Here is a 26407-nt window from a genome sequence, read left to right on the forward strand (position 1 = left end):
CCATAATCCAATTTGAATGAATGAATACATTTGTTAAATGCAGAGCTCACCTCTGATGATGATAATGATGTTGATATTATATCCAAAATCGTTTAATGCTTAAATACAGATTTAATTTTAGTTGATTTCGTTCTTATGATTTTCTTTTTTTAGAAAATTTAATTTTCTATATTTTGACAATTTTAAATGTCAAAGTGTCTAATTTCATTGAATTATTCTTATTATTATTCAGATTTCCTGGCATCACAATCATGTGTTTGCTCTTTCTGCCTGCCTACATCTCAAAACAGAGCAGATTTTCTGTCTGTACTGAGACGAGCCATAGTAGTACAGAAGAGGGTCCAGGAAAACACTTGCGCTCCCCAAACACACAGCCAACAGGTAAGCCGGATAGGTGTCCACTCCTCTGTTTCCTCCAGTAGCTAAACAAACACAGTGATACAACAGGATGCCATTGGATGGTGCAAAACACACCACAAACTCCATCAGCACGGCAGTAGCCATAACCACTGCTCTTCTATCCTTGTCAAAGGATAAAGATGAAGTCGTTAAACGAGTAGGTTTGACACTGAGCACATATATGATGGTAGAGTAGCTCACTAAGATGACGACCAGTGGCAGGAAGAAGTAGATGCAGGGGAGGATGGAGAAAAGGTACAAGTAAAACAGCATTGAAAAGTCATTTTTTTGCAGCACATCAAAGCAGGTGACCCCCACCCTGTTGACAGTGACCGTTTGTCTCACTAAGAGAAGTGGCACCGTCCCAGCGAGCGCCAGCAGCCAGACCAGCACACACACACACGTGGCTTTCCTTGCACTCCTCCAGGTTAGAGAGGCGATGGGAAGCGCCACGGCCAGCAGTCTGTCCACACTCATGCACATCATCAGCAGTATGGAGCAGTACATGTTGCAGTAGTAAGCAGCACTGAGCACACGACACGCCGCCTCACCGAACACCCAATCTGAAGCGTTCAGCTGGTAGTGGATCTTCAGAGGCAGCAGCAGGGTGAAGAGCAGGTCCACACACGCCAGGTGAGACATGTAGATCACAGCTGGTTTCTTCTCTCGAATCCTACAGGTGAACGTCACCAAGGCCAAAGCGTTCAGGGGCAAACTAATGAGGATGATGAAGATGTAGAACGAGGGCATGACGCGTGTGACCATCAAGCCTTTAAATAGCAGAACTGCCTCTTCTGGTATGCCCAATATTCCAGAGAATGGAATAGTTTGGTTATTGTATGTATCTGCACTTAGATTATTTCCATTAAACTTTGTCACAGGGTTCTGATTTGTCTGGTTAAGTAAGCCAAATGGAAAAGACTCCATATGGCCAGAATCTGTAACCAAAACACAAACACAATCAATGCCCCAATTGACTGACTTTCATGCAAAACAAACCCATCTGACAAAAACAGATTTCAGTCTCATAAACAGCTGTTGCACATTACCTAATACAGTCCATACATTTAAATTCATCACATCAGCTAGACACAACTTAAAGTCACAACACTCATGAGATCGCTGACGTACTTACCATTTAATCCATCGAATGTTTGATTAACTATAAATGAAAGAAAGTAATTTATGTTCTCCATGAATACAGATGAGCTGAGATTCTAACTCTAAAGTATTTCACAAATTTAACATAAAAGATGGATAGACATGGACGTCCAGTGTTGTTCTTCACTCATGAGTAATGTCTTCTGAGTGAAAATGACAGGATATGGTTTAAAACGTGGTGACATCACTAAAGCCTTCGGTCTTGATAGAGCGAGATGAGAAGAACACTGTTTGGTTTGGGTGTGTCTGGAAGTTTATCCTAAAAAGGATATCCTTGTTTCTATGATAAACAATATAATATATATATATAAAAATATATATATTAGTCCATTACCATTACAAAATGGTGCATCTCCAAGAAATAGTGTGCAAATTTGCTTAGGAATACAGGAATATTTTATTATAGTGTTTTACTCGCTTTGTGAAGAAAATGAAAAACTGAAATACTTGACTACATATTGAAAATACAGACTGTCTGTAATTAATGATAATGATAAATACTCCATATTAAGCACTTCTATTAACAAAAACCCAATGGGAGGTGCACAATGCAAGGTCTTGCGGTCCGGCAGCACTCTCCAAATTATACAGTGATGCATGTGGTTAGGACATAAATCACCACAGAATATCCAGTAAGAGCTCAAGTGTTGTTGCCAGTAAAGCGCAGATCTAGAAATGTTTCACTTATCACCGTTTCTTTGAGGATCCATTATTGGGTTTGTGGCTTCCTAAAGTTATCTCGTGGTACTTTGATGTCATTACACCGATTGGTCCATCCAGTGCCCTTTCAAGTCGAACACACCTATCACTAACGGAGAGAGGAGGAGAGAATGTTATTTAATGTCAAAAGCGTGTAATGTGACTTTGAATATCATTTAGTGTTCCCTGCTTTGTAGCCATAAAATCAACAATGGATAATTCACCTCGGATCTTGAAATTAAACAAAATGGAAACAAGAACGTTCAAACTGTGAACAAACAAGTTGTATTCTTTGACAAAGATTGTTTTAGTAACTCATTATGTTTGTTAAAGCTGCAGTTCGCAGTTTTTCCTCTTTGTCGCCATCTCTGTTCGAAATCCGCAATTGCAGTCATTCGCGGAATTATCAACTTTACGTGAGTTGTACTTCGACACCGCTCAGCGCGGATGAACACAATGTTTGAGGAGAGTGTGAGGCTGTCAGTCACCGCGCCGGTGTGGATACTGTCATTCAGAATCACAGATTCTACTTTTTGGAAGTATGACCAAAATAATAATTTTCACCGGAAAATGTCATCTGAACAAGTAAGTAACATCCACTTTTGTTCTGGTTCTGACATTGCAGTAAATCGCGCTGATTAAATCTAACAATCGCTTATCATATCGAGTAAAACCGTGCAAATTATACTTTGTTCTCAAATTGTTAATGTTAACAACGTCAGCATTGCGTGACTACATGTATGTCCTTCCGATATGTATCCTTGTTTTCGCATGGGTCCGGTTGCAGTCTCTTTTTTTTCTGTAGCCACTCCGAAGTCCGAACTAGGTCTTTTCCATTTTACAGCGGGTGAATCTGTTGTCACTGGTGATTGTCGTTTGAACCTTTCTGGATCCGTCATCTATGGAGGACCAACATACCATATTTAAAAATAAATACAGAAATAAATAAATGCTCAATAAATAAATAAGCATACAATTAATTGCCCCAAAAAATACAATAAACAAATAAATGTAGGTAGAAATTAAATTATACAGTGAGACATAAATGTATATACCTCTTTTAATTAGCTTCTTTATTTATTTACCTTTGTAATAATCACCTTATTTATTTATTGTCCGTTATAATCTTCAACTTTATTTATTAATTACTTATTTTTTGAAGTATTTATTTATGTGCATGTTATAATATTTTTGTCTGTTTTATTCTTCCTTTGTATTTTTTTACCCTATTTATTTCTTCAATGCTATTTATTTCTGCCTGTCGTTTCTACATTTCTGTATGCATTTCTGCCTCATTGTGCAAATGAGGAGGGGCTGTGTCTTAAGGGGTCAACTTCTGCCCATTGGTTGGTTAGCATTTTACTGCATCGGTCGAATCTACATGCCACCGGCCGCAATTTTTTTTTTTTTTTTCTTCAGGGTGGTAGGGGAAGACTCATTAATATTCATTAGGGAACTCATCCCTGATTGTCAATTTAAAAGATACATTTTAAAGTCAAGAAAGTCGCAGTTTGATGTAAAACTGCTGAGGTATAAGACTGTGAAAATACGTAGGCCTAATTAAAAAGACTACAAACCCAAAAGGCGCACATTTTCTCTCAATGAATGAAGCTTTTACTGAAGCTAACGTATGTCATTTGTTCTATAGTCTTACGTTATAATCGTAACGTTACGCCGTCATGCCTGAGTGTTTTATACCAGACTGCACCAAATAGAGGTCTCTGCACACGGTTATAGGAGTTACCAGATCAGGGGGCGAGGCCATAAACAGAGGGGCGTTTTCAACCGCGTTACCTGATTTGCCCACGTCACAGTGTGGGTAGGTCTTAGGCAGGGCCGTAGCTAGAGGATTCGGGGCCCCCTGAAAAAATATTGATGTGGGCCCCCACCACCCTCCACCAATATCATATACTGTACAATAGATGAACATGGAGGCCCACATATAACAGAAGATGGTGATGTTGTTGTAAAACCTTTATTTTAAAAGTTAAATGTTTATATAAAAATTACAACTAATAAAAAAGCAAGAAATTGTTAAATAATAATAAAACCAATTTTTAAAAAGTAATAAAAAATTTCCCCATCAGTCTGTTATAATTCATAAATCAAAAAGTAAACATTTAAAAAATTGACAAGAATGCAGTCTAATTCAAAAAATAAAAGCATTCATTGTCTTATTTTTTAATAAAGATAATATGGAACTGGTAATATTATTAAATAAAGCGAATACATTTATTCATCCAAGTGCAGTGTGTTTTATTCGTGTTTTCTCGATGTTTTAAATATCATCAGCCGGCAGGTTAGATGCATAATGCAATGCGTCGTGACTCGTGTAATTTTTTTAAAACTCTATTTACAATAGTGTAAAAAGACAGGAATTTAGACCACGTAATCATTCGGTCGATTGTGGCGCGCACCGATAATAAAAAATGACTGTACACGGAAGTTTTCTAATTCCCAGCGAAATAACAATATATAACCGGTCTTTAAGAACGTCTTGATCGACTGGGATACAACCACTCTCCTTGCCTCCCTCTCCGTCTTTTCCTGGCATTTCTGGTTCCCTGATTTGTTTTCTTTTTCCCGACATTTTTCATTCAGTCAGTCTCCTGCTCTTCCACCAAGTTCATCGTTAACTTCAGGCTGCCGCCTCAACTCTGATTGGTTCTGTTCACGAGCTGGGGTGGGACTTACAATTTTATTGGGTTCATCTGATGTTTGTCACTGACTCTGACTGAATAATTAATACATACTTTAGGTCGGACTAAACCATTTTTATGGAGGTAAGAGAAGCAGATATTTGGAAAAATATTTACCCAAATTGCACGTTTTTGTGGTTTTCATTTAAATCTCAGGCATACAACTAATATAAATATTAGAATTATTCATACAACAGGGGCCTAAATAGTATAACTGCTGGATTTTGTGGGGCCCCCTGGGCAGCGGGGGCCCCTATAATTGTCACCACCTTTCACCCCACTAGCGACGGCCCTGGTCTTAGGGGTGGGGTCGGGAGAAGGGCATCATTTTCATTGCATGATTTATAAACACCCACTAGTGTGAAAACACCCACAAATTAAGAAACACCCACTTTTGTTCCGCAGAGACCTCCTACTCGACTGCACACACACGAGCAGCGGATCTCGCTCGTTGTTTCGCTTCCCGGGAGATGTAGTTCATTGAGCGATTTTCACATAAAACGAAATGTTACTCTTCTGTTTTATGACAAACTGCGACTTTCTTGACTTTCATAATTATCTTTTAAATTGACAAACATCATATGTGTAATTCAGGGCACAGTTCAGACGGAATAAAAAGATAAGTTGTCTCTCGCCATTGACTTCCATACATATTTTTTCCGAAATAAGGTCCCATGAGCCGGAAGCGGAGGGGAGGGGCTTAGGCTCTCTACGGGCAGAAGTTGACCCCATAAGACACAGCCCCTCCTCATTTGCATAACGAGGCAGAAATGCATACAGAAATGTAGAAACGACAGGCAGAAATAAATAGGCTAAAAAAATACAAAGGAAGAATAAAACAGACAAAAATATTATAACATGCACATAAATAAATACTTCAAAAAATAAGTAATTAATAAATAAAGTTGAAGATTATAATGGACAATAAATAAATAAGGTAATTATTACAAAGGTGAATAAATAAAGAAGCTAATTAAAAGAGATATATACATTTATGTCTCACTGTATAATTTAATTTCTACCTACATTTATTTGTTTATTGTATTTTTTGGGGCAATTAATTGTATGCTTATTTATTTATTGAGAATTTATTTATTTCATATTTATTTTTAAATATGGTAGAGTTGGTCCTCCATAGTCATCAAATTGCTAAGTTTAATTATATCAAGTGCTGTGAGAAAAGGCTATAAATCTCCACCTCCAGCATCCTCACACTCAAAGCCTAGCCGAGACTCTTCTTTATGTGTACAGATGTGATGCAAAGACGAAATCCACCAGTACCACTGGAATTAAAAACATTATTACAAGCTTACCGCTTTGAATCGAGCTAAGGCAAGCAGATAGTTTTGAACACTGGCTGGTTATGTATTTTCTCAAAAATGTATTTAGGATAATTTTGAATCCCAAAAAAGCTACGGACTGCAGCTTTAATAATGTTTAAATGTTGTATTATTTATGAATTTGATTATGTACTTATCAACTTTCTTTCGAGTTCAATCAAGATTACTCTCTGGTGCTGTGCACTTGTCGCGAGAGCCCGCCCACACGCTGTTCTTGATTGGCTGTGGGTTTTGACGCATCTCGTAGTCGCATCACAATATTGACCCATATGCTCTGTATTGACCTATGGCTAAGCCACGCCCCCAAACGCGATGAGCCAATCAGTGCGCATCCTTTGTTATATGTTTTTTCTTGTCATTTTAAGTTTAAAACGGTCAAATGGTGTGCAATGGGGTACATGCAACTCCGACAATAGGTATCCCGAGAGGCTGGGCGACGGTGTGTATTTTTTACCCTTTCCCAAGCCACATCTCAACCGAGATAAGTGTCTGCTCTGGATTAAGTTATGCGGTAACGTTAGACCACAACGCCAACTAAACGTGGATAAATTAAACAAGAATTAAACAAGGATGTCTACATCTGTTCTAAGTCAACAGCGTGTTTGAACGTTATCTTTAACATCTCTAACGTAATGTTAGCTTAAAACGTTAACGTTAGCTTCTAGCTGCGTTGTACATCATGTCACTTAGCTTCATTAACGTATCTGTAAATAACCGAGATAACAAATGTTAGCAATGTTGTGCTGAAAGATTCATGTAAATACTGCAGTGCATGAACAATGCTGATCCTCTATCTTGCTGTCTGAGATGGTGATGACAACGAGATGCGGTTGATCACGTTTACACTGTGACCTGTACATTTTTGCCTGGAGCTGAAGCTTTTCATCGACCTTCTCAACAATAAAATTATTAATATAACCCTCCAATGCATAGTTAATGCCCTTTTGGTGACTTCGAGATGATATACACTCACCTAAAGGATTATTAGGAACACCTGTTCAATTTCTCATTAATGCAATTATCTAATCAACCAATCACATGGCAGTTGCTTCAATGCATTTAGGGGTGTGGTCCTGGTCAAGACAATCTCCTGAACTCCAAACTGAATGTCAGAATGGGAAAGAAAAGTGATTTAAGCAATTTTGAGCGTGGCATGGTTGTTGGTGCCAGACGGGCCGGTCTGAGTATTTCACAATCTGCTCAGTTACTGGGATTTTCACGCACAACCATTTCTAGGGTTTACAAAGAATGGTGTGAAGAGGGAAAAACATCCAGTATGCGGCAGTCCTGTGGGCGAAAATGCCTTGTTGATGCTAGAGGTCAGAGGAGAATGGGCCGACTGATTCAAGCTGATAGAAGAGCAACTTTGACTGAAATAACCACTCGTTACAACCGAGGTATGCAGCAAAGCATTTGTGAAGCCACAACACGCACAACCTTGAGGCGGATGGGCTACAACAGCAGAAGACCCCACCGGGTACCACTCATCTCCACTACAAATAGGAAAAAGAGGCTAAAATTTGCAAGAGCTCACCAAAATTGGACAGTTGAAGACTGGAAAAATGTTGCCTGGTCTGATGACTCTCGATTTCTGTTGAGACATTCAGATGGTAGAGTCAGAATTTGGCGTAAACAGAATGAGAACATGGATCCATCATGCCTTGTTACCACTGTGCAGGCTGGTGGTGGTGGTGTAATGGTGTGGGGGATGTTTTCTTGGCACACTTTAGGCCCCTAAGTGCCAATTGGGCATCGTTTAAATGCCCCGGCATACCTGAGCATTGTTTCTGACCATGTCCATCCCTTTATGGCCACCATGTACCCATCCTCTGATAGCTACTTCCAGTAGGATAATGCACCATGTCACAAAGCTCGAATCATTTCAAATTGTTTTCTTGAACATGACAATGAGTTCACTGTACTAAAATGGCCCCCACAGTCACCAGATTTCAACCCAATAGAGCATCTTTGGGATGTGGTGGAACGGGAGCTTCGTGCCCTGGATGTGCATCCCACAAATCTCCATCAACTGCAAGATGCTATCCTATCAATATGGGCCAACATTTCTAAAGAATGCTTTCAGCACCTTGTTGAATCAATGCCACGTAGAATTAAGGCAGTTCTGAAGGCGAAAGGGGGTCAAACACAGTATTAGGATGGTGTTCCTAATAATCCTTTAGGTGAGTGTATAATCTTTCTGTCTCCAAAAATCATCAATTGCCTCCTGTGAAATGTCTCCTACTGTGACAGCTGCCATAGCGCCTTGTCACCGAATGTTGACTGTTTGTCCGAGTGAGTGGAGGGGGGGGGGTGGCTTAGCCATAGGTCAATTGTGGTGTGGACAGGCAAATTATTTCTTGCTGGAATCTTATTGCATTGGCCTATTTCACAAAATGGCGACTGAAACCGGAAGTAGGTATTTCACAGCTATTTCAACACTGATACAGATCAGATCACCGGATCTAGAGCCTGCGGAGGAGGAGCAATAGCTCTGATCATCCTGGAGGTTGAGGAGCTCAGTGTGGAAGCTGGAGGAGCTGAACGCGCAGCGTCAGCTGAAGCTTGGGCTCTGATCTTCTGGGATTTTAAAGTTTTTTTTCTTTTTCTCTTCTCTGCAAATCAGATCCATTAGGCTACTCGTGTGCGCAAGGTATACAGGTGGCGGTAATACTCCTAAGGAGTGAACGCCATGAAACGGAAAGAAGAAGAAGAACTAATTTACTGTTTCTTTGTTGGATTTGCAGGTAAAGACGGGCATACACTGTGCGATTTTCGTCCGTTTTTGAGCCGAATTCTGACTTGTGCGACTCTTTTCCGGGTTGGGCCGATTTCAGCTTTGTCGTGCGTCGTTTGTCGTGCAGTGTTCGTGCAGTGTACAGGAAGAAACGAGAGGCGATTAACCTCTCCCGACCGGCAATCGGATGGTCGGATGAATTTCAGGCATGTCAGAAATTGTGGTCGCTTCTTGTGACTATATCGCACAGTTCAAACAAAGCTACGAACCGATTGCCCTACACTCAGTATTTTTTCCCTCACTGCGCCTGCACGAAAACAGAAGTTAACCATTTCATCTGCAGCAAGAAAGAAAACGAAAAGAGGAAGATGTTTAACTTCTGTAGCTCAAACTAGCAACTGTTGCTTACCTCCAGTTCGTGTTGCAAAATAGATTAACCATATAACACGTCTTCCAAGCCCACCTGCGATGGATCTACACCGTGCCTCCTTTATTACTTTGTTAAAGGGCATATTGCAGGTTAGAGGACCCAACGAGTCAATGTATAGAAAAACAATGTAGTAATTAGATTTTCTTTAAAATATACTTATAAATACGTTTCATTGGCTTCTGGAGTCGTTTTTGTGAGAGAATTTTACTTCCGCATCTGAAAATGGGCGTGGTGGGCGTGATGTAACGGGCGGGAGAGCGGTCGATTCAAACCATTCAAACAACAGGAAAACAATGGATCGCAATGACATTTCGGACTTACTCGTATGACAGACCACGGACGACAGCCTTACAATTATGAGCCTGCTATGCTGCTGAGAGAGCAGGGACAGGCCAGGATTAATGTTAGACAGAACAACGGTCAGAGGAGACACACATTATTGCAAAAGTATTATTATAAAAAAACTTGCATGGAGTGAGTGTGCGCAGCCGCAGTTTATTGCATCACTTAATCACGCGTATTTTTTATTAGCCTAGCTGTCAGATACTGAGTAAACATTAAAAGAACAGGCCTATTCAATCTTCCCTGGATGTTTTTTTAACGAAGAAATTAAATAATAGCAATCAGGAGAATGGAAGCAGCAATAAAAAAATGAGGACTGTAGTGCTGTCGGCAAAACATTATACCACTGCAATAAAAACTGCACTGCAACAAAAAGGTAAGGCATATGTGTTTTTATATTTAATGCTGTGGACTGTGAGTTTTAATTAATAGTGTAATAGAGTTAATAGTGCATCGTTCATTCTGTTTGGTAAAATGTGAGGTGTATATCGTTCGATAATGTCGTTGTTCTAAATGCACAGAGGGGAATGCCATATAGGCCTATTTGAAACGCCGCCACGGCAGGTGTCGTGGTGAGAGACCACCGCTAACTTATAGATAGGCTATATAGCCTATACACGTTCGCTAATGATATACATTGTGCTCACAATATTGTACAGATTATTACCATCAGTTAATAGCAAAGCTATTATTGGTCATCTAGGAGTATTGGAATTTACCAATAACAGAATAAACTTGATCAGGCGCTAGGGATGCGCGGTATACCGGTACTGCAAAAATACCGGTATATATTATATTTGAAACGGTACAATATCATAATTTTGTTCAATTCGGTATTTGATGCGCTGCTGTTTCGAAGTTCACCGCTAGGCGGCAGTGCGCTACCTAAACTGACGCGGGTCATGTGAAACCGGCAAACGGTGACAACGGAGGAAGACGATGGATCAAACCAGAGCCATATAGAGAGAGAGTTGCGACAACGGAAGTTCTAAATGCTTGGTTGTCACGTGATTCGCGTAGACCTCAGATAGTTCCAGGAAGTGCTTCGGCGCCAATTCAAATCGATGGAGGTAGAGAGAGAGCTGAACTGTGATTTTTGGTAGTTTGTAGTCAATAAATGCGTTGGTTTACAATATGTATATAATACATTGACATTTGGATGTAGTATGTGTATGTAGTTACAGCAATATTGTTTTTAAAAGATAAAAATCTGCTGATATTTAATGTTTATTGTGGTCAACCAGTGTTGCCTGCCTTTGTTAACATATTTTCTGGCTAACTTTACCTTGGTTAAAGACCGTTTTGCAGTTGTTTTGAAGTATTTTTGTGTTCTTAAACTTGTATGTTATTTAAGGGTTATCATGTAATGTTCACTATGGTTTCACAAGGACAGGAGACTTGCAGGAAACAGGTGATTGTCTTAAAATGCCATTGCAAACAAGTAAAATTGCATTCATCGTAATGTTTACAATGCTTATGCACTTATTACTATATAAATGAATACATATTTCATTTTAAAACAAAACATGATTATACACACATACATTATTTTCTAAGTGTCCAAGTACATTATTTCCTTAACATAATTTGATAAATTCATGACATACATCACTTAAATCTATAAAACCTATTTAGTTTAAATTAATTTTTAGTACATTTAGATAATACATATTTTATGTTTTGTTATCTTAAACCCCCCAAAATGTCAGGTTGTGTAACTGTCCGCACAAATTAACAGACTAAAATACTAATTTAAATGGTGTTTTAATCATAAAAAAAATAAAAATGAAATTCTATGGCATCATTTTAACCTTTCATATAAACAAATTTTATACATTTCAGTAGATTTATAGCTGATAATTGAAAACCTTTTGTCTAGCAATTTGTATGTCGGGGGGGCACAACTGCAAACATGGCTCTCTTATTATGGTAATTGCAGTGTGCATGATAATGCATTGTCCAGAGGAGCCATAATGATCCTTTTAGATCTCTATCAAATACTGGTAATTGCTTTAAAGTTATGGGTAGGTTGGTACACTTTCAGGTGAATTTAAACACTTAGAAATTTTCACAACTGAAACTTGTTCAAATACATTGTTCATGACACAAAAATATACATTACATCAGTTTTGAAAAGATTTTAGACTTTGTTTATTTGTCAATGACCTATATACACTTTTGCACTGAATTAGCACAATGGGATTTATAAATGTCTAATAAACTGCACGTCAAGCATGTTGTCTGGCCTTTCCTCTATGTTGTCAGACACAGAAAATATGCTCATGTCAGGAGCAATCTAAATAGAACTTGTGTGCTAATCATACTTAGGTGTATCTGCACTTTTTCCACAAAGACCAACACTGGGAAGTTTAATGTTTATTAAAAATAGGGAGCAAGTAAAGTCTTGCAAAATCCAAGGAGCTGAGACTGATGAGGGTACAGCGTCAGTGCAGGAGTCTTGAGGATCCACCGAATCCTCTTTGTGCTTCTTGTGTTGAAAGAGATAAAGGAAACAAAAACGGGATAAATTATATATAGGAGTTAGTATATAATACAGTTATGGTATTTATAATACCCCATTTAGCCTAGTGTGATTTGATCTAGAACACGGCTTGCTGCCGTTTTAAGCATGTTTTTAATCTTACTTATAAACTTCCATCTCCCTTTCCTATCAATACAAATCAGCTGAGCTAAATCATAATATAGACAGGTAATAGTCAACAGAAACACAATGAATAAAAAACGCCAACCATACGTTTTTCCTTACTCAAATATGACATCTAAAATAAGGATTTTTCCCCGTTATTGCACATTTAATATGGATTGAAACCGATATTCTCATTTTATCAATTACAACTATCACACTCCCCAATGTTATATTTAACCTCTGTTTAGAAGTAGTTCCCTCTTATTACACAACAAAGGATAAACATGCATTAATAGAACGGGTTTAAACATTAATATGCTGTTCGTGGTTTGTTATGCGGTACTAACTTTATCCAATGACCTTTATTTTACCTGATAACGTCCCCTAAAACTACTAATTTAGAGAGCAATAATCAACTAGCATGCTTTAATACAGTTAAACTTACAAGTTAATTGGATTCAGATGTACTGATAATATACAATCTTATTCTTTAAACGTCTTACCTTTTAAAAGTGCATCACAAACGGTCTGTTCTGCTCTAACTCTACCGCGCTGCTGCTACTTCCGGGAACTATTGAGAGGCTCCGCGAGCCGCCATTGCTGTAAAAAACCGTTCCATTGGAGTCAATGGAGTTGTCGCAACTCTCACTCTATATGGCTCTGGATCAAACCAAACGAAGCTCTATGGAAGTAAAATAATCCCAAATGTTTTTGAAACAAAAAGCCTGTTGAATTGTACTACTTGAAAAAAATATGCATTGCATTAACCCTGCTTGTATTTTAATGCATTGTATTTTAGGGCTTGTATTTTTATAGGCTGAAATTTAGCATGGTTGAATATTTAAGCTGTGAATATTTCAAATCAAAACATTTCAAACACATTTTCATTAGTAAAATTTCAATAATCCATATTCACCTTTCATATTTCATTTCCCAAATATTCAAACTGATTAAAAATACAACCTATAATATTCAACAGGCGGTTTTCGGTCCATTTTATTTCGCTTTGCAAATTCGCTTCCACAAATTCAGTGGTTCAAATTCGACAGTAAATTCAACGTTGACATCCAGGAGCTGCAGGAAAAGCAGTAGGTTACCGAGCATAATCTCCATCTGCTGTTAGTCGACCTCACCAGCAGGGGGTGCAAGCGCGTGTTGTTGACGAAGACCAGAGCAACAGTTAGTGCAAGCCATTCATTCATAAAAACTCAGCATGCATTATGTTTTTTGTGACGATTATCTGGGTCAGTATATATGCGGAAAAGATGATAAAGGCACAAAAGCTGTTTTTATGTTTCATTCATTGTTACTTTCCCTGTGTAGCCTTATGTTATCAGCCTTTTCTACAGTGAACGGGATTATAATCTGTTTCCCTCAATACACCTCATTATACTCAAAGATTCCCCGAATTCCGTCAGGACAAAGCGCTTAACGTAGCTTAATGGACTACAGTGATATAAAAGACCAAACTCGCACCTTATTTGGAAAGTATGTATTGTACATGTACTGCATTAGATTAAACTGGGAAGTAGCACTTTCATATTGTTGTTCTATATTGTTAGTTTAACTAGTCGCTTTGGATAAAAGTGCCAGCTAAAAGACTAAATGTAAAATTGGGTTGACATTCGCACATTTAGGGACCGTCTCTAAAGTAACAAGTCCTATAGGCCTAAACGTTTCTAACTTCAATAGCAAACTTCAATCTATTTGAATAAATTGCGCAGTATGCCTGAGCCTGACACCTACATGAACACTTTACAGTTGGTTTTATGACTGTAAGTCGTTCTTTTCTAATGGTATTTAAGTTAGAAACGTGTTTACCAATTTCGTATGTAACTTTAGAGACGGTCCCTAAATGTGCGAATGTCCAATGTCAAACCAAATTTATGCCAGTATATCACTGGGAAACGCTCAGCATTAAACTTTGCGCGTTAAATTCATATTCTGAGTCCATCTGCTAGCCTGCGAGTTTGGTCTTTTATGTCCATTAAGCTACGTTAAGCGTTTTATATGTCCAGCAGGGGAATCCTGACATATTGAGGGAAACCAAACCCTAGTACTGCATGCAGCACATCACTGCAATATAAGGTTAAGGCAACTAAACAACCAAGAGAAATATGTCAAATGTAACACTGGATCTGTACATCCGCATCGGGGGAATAACATTATCGTTCATGGTAGAGAAAGATGCATGTAGGCTACAGGAAAAGTAATCGTGAACACACTGAATTTCACATAAAACAGACGTCATAATAATCACAAATACACTTACATTTTTGTAAATAAGTTTTTATGAATGAATGGCTTGCACTAACTGTTGCTCTGGTCTTCGTCAACAACACGCGCTTGCACCCCCTGCTGGTGTGGTCGACTAACAGCAGATGGAGATTATGCTCGGTAATCTACTACTTTTCCTGCAGCTCCTGGATGTCAATGTTGAATTTACTGTCGAATTTGAACCACTGAATTTGTGGAAGCGAATTTGCAAAGCGAAATAAAATGGACCGAAAACCGCCTGTTGAATATTATAGGTTGTATTTTTAATCAGTTTGAATATTTGGGATATGAAATATGAAAGGTGAATATGGATTATTGAAATTTTACTAATGAAATAGTGTTTGAAATGATTTGATTTGAAATATTCACAGCTTAAATATTCAACCATGCTAAATTTCAGCCTATAAAAATGCAAGCCCTAAAAATACAATGCATTAAAATACAAGCAGGGTTAATGCAATGCATATTTTTTTTCAAGTAGTACAATTCAACAGGCTTTTTGTTTCAAAAACATTTGGGATTATTTTACTTCCATAAAGCTCATTCGAATTTCTACACGTTCGAAATTAATAAATAGAGAGAGCAGTATGAGTGAAATAAGGCATTACTTTGCCTACAAAAGTAATGAGAAAAGTAAAGAAACAGATCTCAATTCACCACTCTGCAAACAAGGAGGCAACACATCAAATCTGCCGAAGCACTTGTCAGTTGCTCATCCTGACTTGTTCAAAGAGTTCAGAGATCGACAGGTTAGTCCATCATTCAACTGATTTAATTTAGACTTTTATTGAACACTGAACAGCGCACATACACAAGAGCAGGCACGTGCACAGGTAGGGCTCAACCTGTGCAGAGCACATGCCCTTTTTGCCGAAGTGCCCTTTTTTTGGTGGTGCCTGGTGGTGTTTTTTTTTATTTTATTTTTTATAAATGAATGCTATTGGTCACCCTTTAAGTCTATCTGTCTGTTTTAAAAAATATTTAGCCAATGAAAGATCTTAAAAAGAGCTTGTGTAAATCTTGTTCGATCTTAAACTGTCAGTAAAGCTGATAACTCCGCCCCCTCATGACTGAATGAACTGAAGCTCTGCAGCGGCCACACAGCAGACAGCACCTGAACGAAGTTTTGCAAGGGTAAACAAAGATCTTGTTGTTTAAATAAGTACTAAACACGTTGTCTATAAAAGCGCATATTTTATTTATTTGATGTCTGACTAAGATATGTGGGACCAGAGAGAGAGGGCTATGCTAGCATTTGCCATAGTCATAGCCAATACATAGCCTACACTTAAATAGCCTGTGCATACAGCATTTCATTTTTTATAAAATGCGATTTTGACCAAATGTATTTTACAACAGGAAAAACTGAGCGCCTAGATAGCTATAAAAATCTAGTTGGTAAGCTGTTGATGAAAATGTAATGATGCCGCCGGCGCCGTTTCCCATCGGAGAATCATAAGCACAGGTGCGCCCCCGCGCTGTTCGTACTGGAACTACACAAAGCAACGAGTGATCCTCGTCACCTAGGTAACATATATTTATAAGAAATGTGTTCTTTGATTTATGATTGCTGATACACTTAATTTATTAACATTTAATCATTTAACATTTAATGTTATGGTAATAATATTAAATTATGGTTAATTCAAGTCTGTTAATATGCACGTATTCGCTATCTAATTTTTTAATCTACAGTATTCTATACCTACTCTCCGGTCGTCCTCACATGCATAAATGTAGTAAAACATGGTTTTACTACAGTAATGTTGTAGTAGTAACTAAAAAAAATATTTAAAAAAAAACATTACAGAAGATCAATGTGAAATCTTTATATTTTATCATGCAGAATCTAATTCATGATTTAATTCATTCGAAGGCTTAATGTATTTGATCCAAAATAAGCAAAAACAGTAATATTGTGAAATATTTTTACAATTTAAAATAACTGTTTTCTATTTGAATATATTCTAAAAAATGTCATTTATTTCTGTGGTCAAAGCTGAATTTTCAGCATCTTTAGTTCAGTACTCTGCAGTGTCACATGATCCTTCAGAAATGCTTTTCACTGCAACTGTACTTTTCACACTATTTTATAATTTTTTTCATTGCTGGCTTATTTTATGGGAAGTGTAGTGAATAAAAGACCTTCAACAGACCAACATTGGTCCTCCACAGTATCAGGTTTTTGCCATCAACTGCAACTGTGGAGAGATCCTTTTCCAAAATGAGGTTAATTAAGAACCAACTCCGAAGCCTTTGCTCAGAGGAGAGACTCGCAGACCTTCTCCTCATAGCCATAGAGAGGGACAGCCCAGTGGATCACAGTGAAGTCATAAACATCTTCAAGCATGGCTCACAGAAGGTTGCTGTTGTAATTAGGTTTAAAGAAGCCCTGAAACCCTGTATATCTATATTATCTATATTATTATTATTATTATTACAGTTATTAATAGTGAATAAATCTAAAGCTTTTGAGACACTTTTTTTTTATTGAATTTGTCATGAAGATGAGACCATTTCCTCCTTTAATGTAGGCTTACTAAATAATCTTGATATAAAAAAAGGGAAGGGGGTGCCCTTTTTTAGTTTCAGCACATGCCCCTCAAAAGGTCTGTGCACGGCCCTGCACAAGAGCGTATCAATTATATATGATACGGTAAACACGAAAGCTCAAATCTCCTTGCATGACACGTTAGAACCAATTCAGTTTAGGTCTCATCATTTTTGCAATTTCAAACAAACATATATTAATTGAATTTGAATGAATAAAGAATAAAAATAATAATAATTTTAGTATTAGTGATAGTAAAATGAATGGCATATTAGTGCCTCTCTGGCGCGAGAGAGAGAGAGAGAAATAGTAGTATGAATATTAGCCTACTAATATAGAGGGGTTTCACGACGCGTCATCAATCCGGAAGTCGGCCATTTTGGAGGCACAGAACGTAAATAATGCCACTGAACTGAATGGACTCGCAAATTTGGGTGATTATTGCTGCTAAAAAATGGTCGAGTTTTGGTCTGTACCAATCAGTCACATCGGGAAAAAACATGTTGAGTGCTATAGACTGTCAAAAGTTAAAGAGAAGAGTGCAAAAACTGATGAAAGAAGGCGTTTGTGGTTGAGAGAGGTACAGCATCAGCTACTGGCGCGCTGGACTACTGGAGGCTGGTAGCAGCTATGTAGCCTACTGCTTTTTCCCCACGCTCGTCTGCGCCGGTTTCAGAAATAATAACGTTACTTTTCTGCTCGTCCGGCAATTTCCATAATGGCCGCGCATCCGGGTTACCGCCCAGAACGTGACGTTGGTGAAACCCCTCTATTACAATTAAGCTACATTTGTCAACGTTCATTAGGTAACCTGACCTAACAGAATTATAGCATTTATTAATCTAGATCAATCAGTAATTAAATGACCTAGAAAATTAAATATACTAATACATGTTTTAGCATGTTAACATTAGGCCTACTTTATGCAATGCATTAATATGAACCCAAACAGTAACCAAACCAAGATGAATAAATGCAATAAATGTTGATAATTCTCTGTTGATGCATGACAGCTAATGGTTTACATGTCATTTCATTATTCTATTATTATTATTATTATATGTTAATCTATTATTATAGATATTAACCTATTTTAAATGTAGCTATAATTTCAAGGTTTTTTTTTCTTTTCAAAATTTAACCTACTGTATGTTCCCTGAGTCCCTGACTGAATTATTATTATTATTTTACATTTTGATACCTTTTCTTTCCACATTTGGTAGTGGAGAATTTCAAGCAGTGTTTTTTAAGTGTCACTTAAACTGTTTTTAAACTGTGGTATCGATTTAGTATCGATACCGAGGTATTAGGTTCTGGTATCGTACCGAAGCCAAAATTGTGGTATCGAGCCATACCTATCAGGCGCGTATGTCATGCTCATTAATATCCATCCAGACTAACGTTACATGATATAACTTAGCGTTTTCTCATCGAGAGACAGATAGATATTTTTATTCCTGATATACACGTTTTTGTTCCTCCGATCTGGTGTACGCTACACACGACCGCGTTTTTCGAAGCCGATGCAGAAGAGAAATCCTGTCTCGCAGCTGCACAAATCGCACACAGGCACGAAATATATTACAGCACAGCACCGTCCCTTTTCTTGTTAGGAAACCTGTGGACTCAATGTCCTGACAGGCCGGAGTTTTTGCAACCTCCACAAACACAATAATTTACCATGATGATGATAAATTAAAATACAAAAACTACCGAAAACACTGATTCACGACCGCTCTCACTGACTTTTTTTTTATTCGATGCCACAAGAACAAGAGGTTTTACATCGGCCTATTCACAATATCACATTAACATTAGCTGCCAGGAAATAAAAAATACAAAAAACGTTTTACATAAAATCCAGTGTTTTCAAAGCATTACATGTTTTCATTGCTTTTTTGTTTTTAGTTTGTTCCAAGAGATGTACATATAATGTGAAGTCATTTATAAAATGTGAAAAAAAGCCCAATTCTTTTTATGTATATGGTATTTTCCTAATAAAACAAATAACTGTATAATATGTTGTTCTTTACATTCCAAATTGTCATTCTGATATTAAAAAAGCAAATTTACCCGCTTGTACTGAATACAAACCTATCTGCGCTGCTGAGGCTCCCTCCCTCTGGTGACGTAAAATGACGCGATGTTGAAAAAAACCCGGTTTTTACGAGCAGTCAAAGAAATGCTCACTTTATCTATTAAATTTGTGCCCTTATGTCGTTTTAAAACATTTTAAATCCTGCATTACCTTTTCATATGGTATTCTCATACAAGGTTATATATTAATTTAGATTTTTTTTTAACCTGCAATATGCTCTTTAAACATTTCTCTTCAAAATTGCTAATTCGCGAACAGTGTTTTGTTTAGCTCTTTCCTCTGAGCTTCCACGTTCGCCATTACGCTATGCGTCGGGTCAGGAGTTAGTCTTCCACCGTAAATCGATGCGTACAGCCGTCTGGCGGAAGCTAGTGATTATAGTTTATAAAGTTTTAAATATGGGTTTTTTCCTTACACAAACACATGGCTTCATTTCAGAAGGCCTTTATTAACCCCCTGGAGTAAAAGTGGAGCACTTTTATCATGGATGGATGCACTTTTTTGGGCTTCAAATTTTCTCCAGCCATTCTCTGCCATTATAAAGCTTGGAAGAGAAAGGGACATTTATTAATATAAACTCTGATTGTATTCGTCTGAAAGAAGAATGTCATATACATCTAGGATGGCTTGAGGGTGAGTAAATCATGGGGTAATTTTCCTTTTTGGGTCATCTATCCCTTTAAAGAAATGCTTTATTCTTCTGAAAATACCTGAGATAGCTTGATGAACACAGATATATTATCGCTATCACCTGTTTGTCTTCATGTTTCATCAGTCAGAACGTCTCTATTTGCATGTTGTTATTATAAGTAATTTCCTGAAATGTCATAAGTTTAATACTTCTATGACTTTCTGCATGAGGGATGAATCAGTACTGGGCTTCCAGTATGAATGAAACAGATGACATTTGAGTGTTTAGTGTTTTACCCATTTTGGGTAAAAATAGAAAAATAATACAAAAGTACTTTGTAGCGTAATTACTTGAGTAATTTTTAAGCAAACTACTTATTTACTCTTGCTTGAGTCATATTATTTTTTAGTACTTCAACGTGTACTCAAGTAAATTATTACTTAAGTAGCAATACTTTTACTTGAATACAATTTGTTAGTACTCTTTCCACCACTGCAGATAAATGAGTTTATTGAAAGAGAGCGTTTTCAATTTTTTAATATGAAGAAGTCACACTGCCAGCTATTTCAACACTGTGATACAGAAACTAATTTACTGTTGTCTTTGTTGGATTTGCAGATCTTACAGTGTGTGACAGAAATAAAAAAATATATGTGCCACCAGAAAAACAGCCTCTTTTGTGCGTGCAACATGTGCAATGAGCAATATAAAAAATTATGTACCAGCAGCTTTCATACAAAATTAATGCTTGTGGACTTGCGCATATTCTGAATAATTAGTAACATACAAAGCTCTTATACACAAAAAAGAGTCTAAGACTTTTAAATTGTTGTTGTATACCACAAATCAAAAACAGCTTATACCAAAAAAGTAAATGGAACATCTGCAGAGAGCACAGTCAAAATGTAACTTTTTGTGACTGGCATTGCACTGATACACACTGTGACTATGGAGGGCAGTACAGTAAGTACTGTATAAGTATAATGTGGTAAGTATAACATATTTGTTGGTGTGAAACGTGTGAAGCAGCTCTCATACAAAAATAGAAAAAAAGGCCACAATGAACATATGCCAATTTTCCATATGTTAGCTTTTAACGATTCATGACATGTGAATCGATTCAGAATCGTCCGCACCGCGATGCATCTAAGGCGCGGTCATTGTTGATATGCTGGAGCACTGTCTATGAGCAGAATGGCGTCTAAGCGATTGTGGTGTTCTGTTCTTGGGTGTAATAACGAACACAGTCATTTTAATGTTCCTAAATCCAAACCGCTGAAGACGCAGTGGCTGAGTTTGTTTTCGAAGGGAATATTCCCCACAAGCAACGTCAATGCTCTCATGTTTGCATGAATCATTTCACACACCAGACTGCTTTATAAACGAGGATCAGCATAAAGCTGGTTTTGCTAAGAAGCTGCTCATGAAAAAAGATCGGTACTAGATATTCGTGTTCCTGCTGAATCTCCAGAAGAACGGAAGTGAGTGTAACGTTTTATGAAACTTTATTAATATATTAATCTTTGCAAATCGCTAGCTGCACGCTTCACAATGAATGCGTCTAAGGTTTACACTCAGGGTACATTACGGCATGTTTTCTATGTATGACGTTCTCAATATAATTCATAATCCCACGTTTATACTGAACAACGCGTTATGGTTATTGTGTTATTGTGTTACAAACGGTGTATGCACAGAACAGAGAGGCGGGGTGAGCAAAGCTCATGATCATTTAAAGGCATATGCACTGAAACGGCGTGCTGAAAACAGAGCTGTTTTTGACCAAGTAAAATAAGTGTTTTCTTACAATACTAATGAGAATTTTTAATTAAAGTATATTACAAACTTTTAATTTAGACCCTAAAGAATCATATTAGCTTGTACAAAAATGGCATTATATGACCCCTTTAAAACTTCTTGTTTTAGACTTCAACTTCATGACCGGCGTTTTGTCTTGCTCTCTCCTCTGTGCTTCCGCGTTCGTCAATTCTCACCTAACTGATGCTACGCCTACGTCACACATCGGGTCATAGGTCACCCTTCCGCCAGAACTCGACTCTCTTGTGAACGTATGTATGGCTGTGGACCCATCTTGCTGCTGTTTTGACTCCTTCACATTAAGCTCTTCACTAGTTCTCAGGTGGTCAAAAGATCATCTTATGTAGGTTACGCAATTACATTTATATATATATATATATATATATATATATATATATATATATATATATATATATATATATATATATATATATATATATATATATATATATACACACACGTTGGATACACATAATTGTAAAGGGATCCACTGAAGGCAAGCTTTTTGAGAGAACCCAAGTGCAGTTTATTTACCAAAACAAGACCATGATGGCATGAAGCATAAAACAAGACCATGGCATGACGCTTACCGACAAAGGTTATCGTGAAACAATACTTGACAAAGACACATGGCAAACATGAGGGCGAAATACACACAAGACTAATGACAAGACAAGGGACACATGGGTTTGTAATGAATTTGTTGTATATATTCTGTTTTATGTTTAGTAACCGAATAAACTTTTATTATTATTATTATTATTACACATGTGAACAATGAAACAATGAACCAATTACAACATGACACATCAGACAAGGAAACACATGGCAGGATCACATGACAAATAGGGAATCACATGACAAGACAAAGGAACATGACATAAACAAACCAAAATGTGTGAGAATAATTAATATGATTGAGAGGATTTAAATTAGTTTTTTTTTCTTTGTAATAAAAGTAAGTAATAGTCATTCAGTTCCACACTCCATACCAGTTGGTGGCAGTAATGCACCATTTCATTGTGTGCCAACTGCCAAAAAACTCTAATAGAAGAAGAAACCAAAATGTGACAATAATACCCTTGTGAAAACTTTACATTTCATTCATATTTTTAAAGTTTTAATTTTTTACTTAAACATTGAGTTGTGTCAAATGATATTGTTGAGTACTGCAACTTATTTGATTTAGAAAATGTCAGATTTCTAGCAAAAATTTGAGTTTACAGCTCAGGTAAGTGTTTGTGTTTGATGGTGTGTTTGCTCTTTTTGCCTTCCTGCCCCAAAACACAGAGCTGATCTGTTGTCTGTACTGAGACGAGCCATAGTAGTACAGAAGAGGGTCCAGGAAAACACTTGCGCTCCCCAAACACACAGCCAACAGGTAAGCCGGATAGGTGTCCACTCCATTGCTTCCCATGGCTAAACAAATACAGTGATACAACAGGAAGCAATTAGAGGGCCCAAAACACACCACAAACTCCATCAGCACGGCAGTAGCCATAACCACTGCTCTCCTTCTATTGTCTGAGGAAGATGATGGTGTTGCTAAGTGATCAAGTTTGACACAGAGCACATATATGATGGTAGAGTAGCTCACCAAGATGACGACCAGTGGAAGGAAAAAGTAAATGCAGGGAAGGATTAAGAACACAGACAAGTATAACAACAGTGATGTGTCTTGGTCCAAGAAGTCAAAGCAGGTGACTCCAATATTCTGGACATTGAATGTTTGTGTCATTGAGAGAAGTGGTACTATGCCAGCGAGCGCCAGCAGCCAGACCAGCACACACACACACGTGGCTTTCCTTGCACTCCTCCAGGTTAGAGAGGCGATGGGAAGCACCACGGCCAGCAGTCTGTCCACACTCATGCACATCATCAGCAGTATGGAGCAGTACATGTTGCAGTAGTAAGCAGCACTGAGCACACGACACGCCGCCTCACCGAACACCCAATCTGAAGCGTTCAGCTGGTAGTGGATCTTCAGAGGCAGCAGCAGGGTGAAGAGCAGGTCCACACACGCCAGGTGAGACATGTAGATCACAGCTGGTTTCTTCTCTCGAATCCTACAGGTGAACGTCACCAAGGCCAAAGCGTTCAGGGGCAAACTAATGAGGATGATGAAGATGTAGAACGAGGGCATGACGCGTGTGACCATCAAGCCTTTAAAGAGGAGAACGACCTCATCCTGTGCGACCAATGTCTCAGAGTATGGAACAGTGTGGTTAATGTATGTCACTGCACTATTATTTCTGTTAAACATCTGATTTGTTTGGTTAAGTAAACCAAAAGGAAAAGTACGGCCAGAATCTGTAACCAAAACACAAACACAATCAATTGGCTTTACTGCAAAACAAAACCCATCTGATAAAAACAGATTCCACTCACATAGCCGTTGGACTAATTTGCTCAAAGTACGTAAATTTAATTTCATTACATCAGCAAGTCACAACTGAAAATCATGTCACTCATGTAATCATTACTATCACAACTTGTATTAACTGCTTTAATGAGAACATTATGCTTAAATGAATGCATGATGTTAGCAAACTGCATGATTCATATTATCTTAGAAATTTCTGACATATGGACATTACTTGGATACAGTCACCTCTGATAACAAATTGCTCTTTTATGAGTTCACACTTACAAATAATCAGAGAGTAAAGGTTATGTGTATTTGGCGTGCTGTCCAAGGGGATGTGGCTCCGAGCTCGAAATTTGGCCCGAACCCAGAGTACCCCCGCCATCCCAGGCTGGGATAGGAATAGTTAGAAGTGAGGAGATGGGGTAGTGGAGGGATGCTGGAAAACTGTCATGGAACAGATATATACCTCTAATCTCATTAATTGTGTAAATGTGCTCCTTAATTATCTGAACGTGCTCCTCCTGAACTCTAATAAAACATTATAAATTGTAATGTAGACACATGCATTTTCTGTAAAGCTCACAATTATAATGATATTTATTGTGAAAAGTGCTATACAAATAAATGTGAATTAAATTGAATTGAATCATGAGATCGCTGATACTTACCATTGAATCTACTGTGATCTGTAAATGAAGAAAATTCAGGTACGCCCACCATGATTTCTGATTAGCTGATTAGTCCGTAGTTTTTAACTTCTAAAGTATTTCACAACTTTAAACTTTCATTTAAAGTCTTTAGACGGATAGACACGGCTGTACGGTGTTTGTCCTTCACTCATTAACTGAGTGATCTCATCTGTGTGAAGAAGATGCCAGGATGCACTTTAAATTGTGGTGACATCACTGATAAATAGATGTTGATTGCTTTGGGTGTGTCTCTTAAAGCTCTAGCATTATTTCAATACATGTTCTGCTCTGCAAATTGGGTGCAAAGTGGCTCAGTCAATGTATTTATGAGAGTATTGTCTTTTTAACCATAAACAACAATAGACAACTATTATCTTACTAGGTCTGCAAACCAAATTACAGCAAGCACAAGGAATACTTCATATACACACTGTAAACAACATTAAGCACTTTTGTTATACACACAGAAAACAATAATGGGAGAGTAAAAGCATTTTAGGGTCTTGCGGTCTGAACCAATGCACTCAGATCATACAGTGATGCAGTTGGTTGGGCAGTAAGAGCTGTAAGAGCCCAAGTGATCTTGAAACTTGATGCTGATGATGGTCTCTTTGAGAATCCATTAATTTAATGGGATATGGTCACTTTGGGAGGTCTTGAAATTATCTGCACGTTCACACTCTCTGTGCGCCAGTAAGACAAAGAAATTAGACAATGGTCAATCAAAAGTTTTCGAATAATAGTAACGTTCATATTAATTACAAATAATAATAACTGCTAGTAATGTCAAGTAACTATCTCTACATTCTAAATGTATCGCAAAAGTAAGCATATGAAGTACATTTCTGAAAGGTGTTTATACATTGTGATAAGCTTTAAAGCTTCAGCATAGTGTATTTGAAATTAATCGTATTCAAATTTATTCAATTTTATTATTTTGCTTAATATCTTTCATTCAATTCTTTTTTAAAGTTTTTTTTTAATAAATCTTATTAATGTTTTCTTTCTTATAGTCATTAATATGTATTTCACGAGAGGGCTCCGAGGTCGGTATTTTGGCCCGAACCCAGAGTCCTCAAACTCCACCCCCCAACAAATAAGGGGCTCGACCTTATTTTATGTAATTATGTTTATGTAAGTTCACTGATACAGTATGTGGGCATTTCCATGAATACAAGTATGTCTTTAATAGCAAGCAATATTCATGAATTCGTTTAAAAAAACAACAACAAAAAAAAACCATGAGGATTGGAACATGAACAGACAGGGTCCAATTTGTAATAATTTTAATGAATACAATGCAATTAATATAAACTTTCTGACAGTGTGTGGGACATCCGACTACTTTCCAAGAAGGGGCGCAACTGATTTACAAATGTACAGGAATTGAGGCAGTAGCCAATGACAGCAGTAGGAGTAAAAGCTTACATACAAATATGTATGAGTATCGGACGGATTTGACAACTTGTTAAATCCTGTGAATTATTAAGACTTTGAGACTATGTTCGTACTGATTGGGCTATA

The 26407-nt window shown here is 37.5% G+C and overlaps 1 protein-coding gene across 1 annotated transcript; it reads right to left on the reverse strand.

Annotated features, from left to right (window-relative positions):
• Positions 1-235: 235 nt before the first annotated feature.
• On the reverse strand, positions 236-24937 carry LOC130090736 (proteinase-activated receptor 1-like). Its single transcript, XM_056258250.1, has 2 exons — positions 24863-24937; positions 236-1337 (listed from the first exon to the last, which is right to left on the reverse strand). Exons 1-2 carry the CDS (start codon positions 24912-24914, stop codon positions 250-252), a joined length of 1140 nt encoding a protein of 379 aa, XP_056114225.1. The 5' UTR covers positions 24915-24937; the 3' UTR covers positions 236-249.
• Between the last annotated feature and the right edge of the window lie 1470 nt (positions 24938-26407).

Source organism: Rhinichthys klamathensis, unplaced genomic scaffold (genome assembly GCF_029890125.1).
Source record: "Rhinichthys klamathensis goyatoka isolate OS25496 unplaced genomic scaffold, OSU_Roscu_1.1 h1tg000150l_1, whole genome shotgun sequence".
Classification (NCBI taxonomy): Eukaryota; Metazoa; Chordata; class Actinopteri; order Cypriniformes; family Leuciscidae; genus Rhinichthys; species Rhinichthys klamathensis.

Excerpts from the sequence above, each read along its gene's own strand:
- LOC130090736 (XM_056258250.1), bottom strand. The coding sequence starts at position 24,914 with ATGGTGGGCGTACCTGAATTTTCTTCATTTACAGATCACAGTAGATTC. Across the intron at positions 1,338-24,862 it reads AGATCACAGTAGATTCAATG|ATTCTGGCCATATGGAGTCT; the intron begins GTAAGTATCAGC and ends TTTTGGTTACAG.